Source organism: Pleurodeles waltl, chromosome 3_1, assembly GCF_031143425.1.
Source record: "Pleurodeles waltl isolate 20211129_DDA chromosome 3_1, aPleWal1.hap1.20221129, whole genome shotgun sequence".
NCBI classification, from domain to species: Eukaryota; Metazoa; Chordata; class Amphibia; order Caudata; family Salamandridae; genus Pleurodeles; species Pleurodeles waltl.
In genome coordinates this window covers 381,307,331-381,317,082 of record NC_090440.1, presented here as the reverse complement: position 1 = coordinate 381,317,082, position 9,752 = coordinate 381,307,331, and the positions used below count along the sequence as shown (strand labels likewise).

At 41.5% G+C, this 9,752-nt stretch overlaps 1 protein-coding gene across 3 annotated transcripts in view; it reads left to right on the top strand.

Annotated features, from left to right (window-relative positions):
- Positions 1 to 389: 389 nt before the first annotated feature.
- Positions 390 to 9,752, top strand: part of LOC138284127 (lamin-B3-like) — a 225,792-nt gene continuing 216,429 nt past the window's right edge. For 2 of the 3 annotated variants that reach the window (XM_069222568.1, XM_069222569.1), the window contains exon 1: positions 422 to 1,092. In XM_069222568.1, coding sequence (XP_069078669.1) covers positions 722 to 1,092 — 371 coding nt within the window. In that variant the 5' untranslated portion in view covers positions 422 to 721. Of the gene's footprint in view, positions 1,093 to 9,752 lie in introns of all 3 variants that reach the window. The other variant, XM_069222571.1, reaches the window with a different exon arrangement.

Below are 9,752 nucleotides of genomic sequence, written 5' to 3'. Positions count from 1 at the left end.
TTTGTTACGTAGTATTCCAAGAGCTGAATTGGGATGCGCACCCGTTTCAATAAAGCAGCCTTTTGCACACACAAGCTGAGGTCAGTGATCTTATATAGAAATGTGACCATCAAATAGTGACTATCAGAAATGTGACCACCCTTTCGCATCAATTTAGATATAGTGGAACAGCCAACTATGTTTTCTCAGAACAATTGAGTTTAGTTTGAATAACCAATGTGCTATTGTAAACTTTGGTACCATGGGTGGCACTTGAGACTACCATAGCAGGAATGTAGAAAATAAAGGAGATGTTGCCTTGTGTTCTTTATTTAGATCCGAGAAAGCTATTCCTTTAAAAAAAAAACACAGCAATGAACCTGCTGTCGGTTTAGCCCCTCCTTTTATTTGTACGGCTACGCAATCTAAGAGCTAATCAGCTGCTAAAAGAGAGAGAGAGAGAGAGAGAGGGGTTTAAACTGCCGAGAGAGTGAGTTGATGTTGCTGGGAAAGGGCAGAATGGCCGCTGGTTTCTGACAGTGTGTCGGCCTCTCAATCCAAGTAAACACACACCAACCGGTGACGGCGCATTTTCAGGTGTACCTCATAGGGAGATTGGGGCGGAGCTGCTTGCTGGCCGTATGTCGCCCGACGTGTCTCTGTAGCTGTGCCTGAGGAGTGAGGTCTGCAATAGTACGTACCGTTATTAGCTGCCCCGGAGCCGAGGTCTGCAGCGGAGAAAATGTCTACCTCAACCCCGACAAGCACCAGCCGAGTGGGGGAGCGCAGCTCCTCCACCTCGTCCTTCCAGTCTCCGAGCAGCCCAACCCGGCTCAGCCGGATGCAGGAGAAAGAAGAGTTGCGGCACCTCAATGACCGCCTGGCCGCCTACATCGAGCGGGCGCGAGCGCTGGAGGCCGACAAGCAGCTTCTGCGAGTGGAGCTGCACGAGCGGGTAGAGACGGCGTCCCGCGAGCAGAGCAACCTGCGGCTGCTGTACGAGACCGAGCTGGCGGACGCCCGCAAGATGCTGGACACCATGGCCAACGAGAGGGCACGGCTGCAAGTGGAACTGGGACAGACCCGCGAGGATCACCGGCAACTACAAGCCAGGTCCGTCTTCTAGGCTGGATGGCAGGTCCATTCTTCTATCTCTCGCGAAAGTACCACAGTTCTTTAATGAGGCATGGCTGCCAAGTGTTCCCCTATGGGATGGGAGAAAAGCACTTGGCCAACGGGAATTTTGTGCACATAGTAGACTGTAACAAAAGTCTACTATGAATGTATCTTGCAACACTCTTGGCACTTGGCAGTCTTGCCTCAGTACCATGCTTCTTCCTGCCTACTGGGATAGATTCGGCACGTTAAGTATATGGCTTCGCCGCGTTAAGCATGAACCTCCCTTGCTTCCATCTATTAGACCGTCTTGCGATTTTTCGGTACTTTTTTGTCCAGTTAATTCCATCCCCGGCACTGCTGCATGATCAGTTTTTCTAGGAGTGTTTTAGTACAGGCACCGAACATCGCACTTTGCAGCAGACAATACGCCCAGTCTGCGCTCATTCTCGATATATTGCCTGTAAAGGGTTCTAAAGTTCTGAATGGGTTCTAAATTGCGCCACAAATTGTGGCAACAGTCCTTGCTGGTCGATATAGAATTCTGCTTCTCCTCTCATAGTGTAAAGGCTACCAGAGCCCCATCTAGCATCCGAGGTTCATGTACGCAATGTGAGCTCCTCAGTGTCACTTTCTGCATTGCGCCGCCCCCTTCTATTAGCGTAACAATACTCCCACTTCATTTTGGAGCTCTCTTAAACAACAGTGGTCGGACTGTGATGAGACGTTACCCCTCACTGACACGTACTTAACATTTATTTTTTCCTCTAAATGAATGTTGCTTCTCCTCAAGAGAAAACATAAAAGTAATCTTCGGTTGTGGATTTTTTTTCTTTAACTTTGTTTCAGACTACTTATTAAGCTCAGAGATGACACGCAATGTTGTCTTCACCATTCATGTATACGCTGGTGAAGACGAGCTGTGGTTCTTTGCTAGGGTGTCTCCGAACTCTGCTTTTGTCCCACGGGCAACCTTTAAGCTCGGTACTGCCTTCCTGGCTACTACTTTGTACTATGGCTTGAAGAGCATAACGTCCTTTTATTCTTTTTGAAGTCCATGATGAATAGTTCATAGCGCATCCTTGATGCGAATGGCTCTTTCTGTATAGGAGGAACTTTTTCAAATGTGACACTGAATTGACGATGTGTCCTAAGCTTTTAAATAGCTGGCATGCTTTTAAATCCCTCCCCCCCCCCCCCCCCCCCCCATGTGATATTTAGCTCTCCATGCTGCTAAAATTAACAATCGCCTTCGAAGCAATTATTTTATTAATTTACTCTTTTGTAAGAGTCTCAACAACTTAATTCTGTTGATAGTACACATATTATTTATATATTGCAGTAGACTCTTCCGAACCTAGGTGAGCAAGGTAAGGGCACCTTTTCCCTCTTACATGGATGTTACACTCTCATATTAGTCGTTGCAAAATATCTGCTTAGATAAATTAGGATCTTCCTTGGTCTTTGATTCTAAAAACACAACTTAAACATTTGTCTCTTAACAGACACAGCACACTAAATCTCTTAAGGTATTTGAGTGACTGAGTCGGGATATTGTCCTTCGTTTATTCAAATTCTTATTCTAATCCTGGTGCCCTCAGAATGACATCCTAAAATACTAATTTACTTGTCTAGTTGATAGTTTGTCCCAAATCACCACCCATTGCTTCAGCCCGATAGCTATCTTGTAGCTTGTGTTGACCACCCCAAGTATTGCTATTTCACCTTTTGCATACCTTACTCTTGATCAGCCATTTGAACTGCAGGATCCCCCAAGTAGGACACCTCAAATTGTTACCCACCGTGTACCACAGGCTTTATATTCACCATTCAGGAACAGTTCAGAGGTTTGACCACATAAGTATGCTTCACCATTCTACACCCCACGTAACTCAGCTAGAACATTTTGACATTAGTAAGAATCTTTATTTTATGAATGCAAACTACACAACATGGAAGTTCCCAAAGTACCACATTTCCTAAAATAAAACAACTTAACTTCTGAAAGTGTTCAATCTATATTGCACTAATCTTGAATTGAGATTCACCAATTTAACCTTAATAAACTGCAAACATTGCATGTATTATTGGATGATAAACCTAACTAATGGGCCCTTCCATCAAACTGCATCATATAGTACCAATCCATACAGTGCTGGGTAATGTGCACTCAATTCTTTCTCAACTTATTAAAAGGAAACGGCTCAAGGATAATGCAGGCTAAAAAGAAACATTGTTCCATTGCCATAATGATTCACATACTATCATTGTATGCGATGTTCCAGTTTTTCATCCACTCCTTTTTGTGTTAGTTCAGCCACATCACTCAAGATTCCAAATTTCTGCGATGCTACATCTTGAATTATGAGCTTAAAAGTGCTTTGACCTTCAACATTGCTGGGCAAAGTTGTTCGTAAAATGCATGTTGGATAGCCCTGTATCCTAATAGGTACTTGAGTATGAATTGAAGTAAAAAAAGCAGTGGTGATTCCAGACTATCTCTTACAGTTAGTGAACAGTATGCTCATAATAGCATTGGCATCAGTTGTAGAAGCCAGCAGGCTAATCCATTTTGAATTTGTGGGGAGAGAGAGAGAAGTTTTATAAGGAAATTTCCCAACAACCAATACAGAAGAACATTTTATTCTACATGTAAAATACAGTGAGGTGGGCATTGTATTTTGTCATTAATATAACCGAGGTGGTGGTCTAATGGAACTGGGTTGTACAAAAATGCAGAACAAAGCAATGTGCGGTAAATACTTTAATTGATTAGGATTGCACAATAGACAAAAAGGAGATATTCTATATTTGACTACAGGTTCATAATTGTTGCTTAAAGGATATGTTCTTGGTGTTAATATTTATTTCATTGGTTTATCTTCGAGGCATACATATGTTGTTAATGGTACATTTTGAATGTAAACCAGCTCTCATCAGAAACTATAAATATTTTGAGATGGATGGATGGCCACCATACCCAACATACAAGAGCATGAATAAAACCAGTTTTCATAGATTCAAAGATTCTAAGATTTAAAGATGAAGATTTGAGCATAGACTCATTTATAAATAGAAAAGCATTAATGAAACTAAATCATTTGATTTGCCAACCTTTTTGCTGTCTGTAGCAAATAAGTGAGGCAAAGGAATCCTCTGTCTCAATTTGTGATTAAAAGGGATTTGTTCCCAGATGTGATACACCCAGATTTAGGTGAAAATTGCTTAAAGAGCTATCACATGTGATCCGTTTGTGCTGAAATTAAAATCTATCCATTAAAATTGAATTACAAAAGCAAACTAAATTTACAAACATACAATAAGAAAAATCACATGTGCATTTTAATTATAATTTAAAAAAAAATAAACGTAGGAAATTACTATCTTCTGTGTGGTGTACAGCAGATTTCTACTTTGTTTTTGCTGGATGTAGAACTCTGTGCACTTTACCCTTGATAAAGTGCCTCTGTTCCCCCTTCAAACATGAGGAAATTGACATACCCCTAACTGGCATATTTAGTCTTACCAAGTCTGTATGTTAAAAAGTGTACCCAGTGCCTGTAAATTAAATGTCCCTTTAGAAATTTAGTATTGAACCTGTCTATAACGTTAAAAAAAAAAAAAAAGTTAGGTAACGACTAGAAATATGATTCAAAGAGTTTTTTTTTAAAAATAATTATTCAAAGTTCAATTTAATGGTAAGATCGAATTTTTATTAACTATTAAGGTAAGGTACTTTTAGAAAGTTCCTTGTCTGAAGCCTATGGAGACTCATTAGTACGAGTTCCAGCTGTCACCTGGCTGCTTAATAGCTCCCTCAATAAGGTGTGAACACTTTTCCCAGAGCAGGGCGAAGACCTTGGGTGTGGGGAGGCCTTGTTGTTTCCTTGAAAGGATGGCCAGTAGGCTGTGTCCAGTAACTTGATTAACTTCAAAGAAAAATATCCAGTCAAAGGCAAATATTAGCTGACACACTGGCAGGCCCTTCCTGTGCCCCCTGCACCTCAGAACTGGTTTAGAGTGACCACAGAGGAGCGGTTGCTCATTTCCATGGCCACACTTCTGATGTGGGCACACCAGCTATGCACAGAAGAAGAAAGATTCTGCTATCTTGACTTTAGGTACAGAGTAGCACTTTGGGATTGTTTCCATTGGTGCACACAGGGAATACTGCAAAGTTGGTAGGGTTACACCTGGGAACTTTCATGTTATTGTTTAGGGCTGGGCCAGTGTCACCCCACTCACAGATTGGTTTCAGGGAAAAAGTGACATCCCCAATACCCTTCTCAGAACACTGTTGGGTCTGTTGAAGATCCGAAGAGGTCTAACCTGCTCCCTGAGACCCGAAAAGGTCACAGAAGACAAGACTTGTTCTCCCACTCATACCTAGGGCAAAGAAGTGGACTCCAGGTTTCGTATGGCTAACTTGCTGAAGTTACAGAAAGGACACTACAAGCTTTATGAGGCCTCTTGTGCATCCTTTGAGCTGACCAGTTCCATTGGACCTGCTGTGGACCCTTAGTTGGCTTCTGGTGGAGTGTCTTGACACCACAAGTACTGTTATTGAGTTCCTGCAACCCTGGGCTGTGTCAAAGTGTACTCCTCCTAACATCTCCTGAAACCTGGCATTTAGAAGTTTTTTGGGCTCAGAAAACCTTTGGAGGACCAGATCCAACCTGCCAAGTTGGTCCAATGAAGGTGCATTGCTGCTCACACTTTGGACTTCTCTTCAGCATCAAATAGAAAGTATTTGGCTTTGTGAAGCCCTGTTCTGCTACAGCCTGCCACCTACCCCACAGAAAAAAAATCAGAGCTCCAAAAAAGTGATCATATTTAAACACACAAATCTTCGCCAGATGAAGATGCCAAAAGTATTTGGCCAGCTTGGATCCTTACCTCCAAAAGGCAGTGGATTTAATGAGACCCCAACAAGCTGCTATCCAGCAGCATGGAGCCCTCCTCTGCCACAGCATGCTCTTTAGTTCCACTTAGGATTTTGCTTTCCATTTCAGAGACTAATCCTGAAAGTAAAACACATGAATGTGTCAGTTTTGGTTTCTGTACCAGTCACATGCTCCACTGAAGTCCAGCTTAAATCGCATTGTGTTGTGTTTTGGTACTGCATAAATACCTAGAGCCTTTCTGCTCTATCCCGTAGCTATCAGAGAGTTGAACTCAAGTTAATTTAGTGGCATGAGTGATTCACCCTAACAAGGTTTATGGTTATTGCTTGATGCGTGCAGATACTGACCCTCCTCCCCCCACCCCCACTAATGCACCAGATTATTACAGTGCTACTAATGTGACTGTTGCTATTTTTCACAGTTATTGATGAATTATAGGTTCATCATAAAGCTGCAGATATGTCTACTTCAAAGAAAATATGTAACCTCATTTTTTTATGTAAAGATTGGTACAAATCAGAATTAACCTCAACACCAGTGTACCTCTCTCGACTCTACACTTGCAGTTCCCATTGCTCAACAAGAGTGAAATTCTCTGTTCTATGAAACCTTCCCCCTTTTTTTTTTTTTGGTAACTTCTATTTTTGGCCTACATCTTTAATCTCCAAGAACACACCAGGTTATTAAACCTTAAGGTGGCAAAACAGACTCAACTTTAACTCTGATATGTCAAGGCTTTTTGCAACTTCATTAATTGAAGTATATTCTTTTTATTTTTTCTCTTTCTCAAAAAATACAGCTTCTAAATGCCTTTGTGTCAACACGTCTGATCTACTGCAATGCCATTTACAAAAGGGCAGCTCCTCCATTTGGGCAGAGGAACGTTGCCCCCCTGATAGCAGCGGCAGCTGTAAAGCCTTTACCAGAAAACAATCATAACCTTTGTTTTTGATCGTTTTCTGGTAAAGGGGGTGGGACCATGGGAGTGAGCGGGGAGTGCATGGCACTCCCCCTCACTTCACATGTATGTTTTGTCAGCCATCTCGGGCAGCCAAAAAAAACATGCACATTGTACTCTCTCCAGCCCAGTAACCCAGTTTCTGGGCTGGAGAGAACCTGCACAGGCTCCCAGTTTACCTGGGAGCACCCTGGCTGGGCTAGTTGAGAGCCTGTGCCTTCAAGCTGAGAGCCTGTGCCTGCAGCATGTGGCGACTAAGGAGTGGCGCGGATGGTGAGGGTAGGTAAGTGGTTGTGTTTTTCGTTTTTATTTATTTATTAAATACATGTTTATTCCCGCCCCTTCCACGCCCTGCAAGCTGCTACTGCAATTACATTGATCTAGCTGAATATGTGACCCATAAATTGAAGTTGGTACATAATTACATTGCTGTTTTGGGGTCACATCACACCCTCCCTTTGCTTCACTAGTTGCTGTGAAAGACTGGTTCAGAGAGGCTTGTAGGGCATTCTGACAGTGCCTGAAGGGCTAGTCTGACAATTCAGTGTGTGGGCCTGTTCTATGGTCTAATTTCCCCACCCCTCCCCCTCTGCTATTACCACAAACATTGTTTGCAGCAAGTGCAAATGCATCCATTGACCATATCTCACAAAACATAAATGCAGCTTACCTGTATAAATTCAAAACTGCCCTGATTTACAAATGTTGAGCACATTTTTTGTTATCTGATTTGCCAATGGGGGACCATTTTTACTTTGGTGTGCTGGCCTTATTTTCTTTTCCGGTCTGAAAGTATTGTTTTTAAGAATGTGTGCCTGGTTCAAAATGCTGTGAACTGAGATCTAGCTGTATGTGTTTTTTTTTTTTTTTTGGCTGTGCCTAAGGTTTGTTGGAATCTTCTGGCAAATCACAAGTTAGAGGGGGTACTAGTGATTTAACTGTTTACAAACTAATACATAATTTGATCCCAATAAGATTAGGGCTGGGTGGAATGTTTCATTCTGCCCATAAAATTGGCTGTATTTTGGTCACTCTGCATTAACTTTTTAACACGTAGTTCTGGCCAGATTCAGGGCTAAGTTTTTCTCCCGCAAGGCACCAAAAAAATGCGAGTGAGATTTGGCATCCCCTAGCACGATTTTTCTATCATAGATGGTTAGAGGGCTTAATTTGGGTCGATGTGCTGCCGCTTGAGTAGATTTTCAAATCAACACGAATGCCCACCCCCCTCTGGTGCAATGCTTGGTGCTGTTCATGCTGATTTTTCAGCTCTGCCAACCCTACAGGCGCTAGATTGCAGCACGAGGTGCATACTTTCTACCTATTAGTGGAACTCCACAGAAACTTGCAGAGTCTTTATGTAACTACACGGAATTCCACGGAGTAAAAATGCCTATTAGGATTCAAACTGAAGTAGTATGTAGAGTGGCACTCTTTAGTTACTCTGCCTCTTTGAACGTGAATCACCAGTGCTGACTGCTTCTGAGTTTCACTTTGGTAAAATGTTACTCAGCAGGGTTCTTAATTTACACTCTGGCAGCTTTGAGTTCATAACATGGTATCATAATTATTGTTTTGTAGCAATTTCCATATTTGTGCGACATATGGGCAAATTGTAATCCCTATTTGAAATGTTAACTTTTCTTTTATAAAATTACATATCTCTCTCCGCTAGTGGTAAAATTGTATTCTAATGAATTTTTCATTATATATTTCTTTTGTTTCTATTTCCGTTTTTTTTCTGAGTGGTATTTTAGCATTTTTAAATTTTTTTATTTTATTTTTAATTTTTTTTAGCGCAATACAAACACTGCATTTCAACTATATAATTTTTGCCATTTTTGTGTGTGATGTTCTGATTTGTATTCTTACTTTCAGTGAACTCCTGTCTATGCTGAAGCGATGCTCTTACTTTTTCAAAGTCACCCAGTAAATGCTGTATCGCTTTTGCCTACTTGTAGGATCTTTTCTAAACGGAAGATAGGTGAAAAAATCAAATATATGAAGGACCGTTGTACAAAAGAAAGTCCAGAAGTATTTGACCTATTCTCTTTCAGTTTATCAAATCAAGTATGTGGCTGGCATCACCTCAAAATCTGAATATTCCACTTGATTAAAACCAAAAAAAAATGCTTAAAAAAAAAAAAAACTATAGAACTATGGATTACATTTTAGTGACTATTTACTTAGTCGGAGAGAAAGGGACATTCTGTCAGGATACTTCTGCTTCGCTCCATGACCACCGGCTTTTCAACATATCCTACTTCCTTCCATTCTAGGCTGTTGTAAGGATATTGCTGCTTCTTTCCATATTTAAGCAGTATAGCACTACATGCTTTAATCTGTTCTAAGAAACTACCACACTTTCCTGTGAAAGAGAAAGGAATGTTGTCATGCATCTGCCACTCTCCATACTAAAGGTATATCAACCAGGTAGCGCTCTTTTAACCAAATCCGTCCCTTTCCTCCACGGATGCCTATATTCCTGTTGGGGGGGGGGGGGGGGGGGGAGAGTCTGTCCAATTTGTAAGACCAGTCCTTAATGGGGCAGATCAGGGTCTTGGCCCATATACAAAAACCTTTTTAAAGTGGAATACCACCCCTTCTCTTTACAATAGCACTTCACATATCCTACGTTTTTCTTTTATTCCTTTCTGGGGACATTGCCTTTTTGATAAGTGCAATCTGCTCACAAAACTGTGAGGGCAGGGCAGAGGGCTGTGTTAATTCTAGGATAGCCTTCACATATATCATAAATCCACACAGACAGTGGTTACAGCCATTTAGCTCTATTC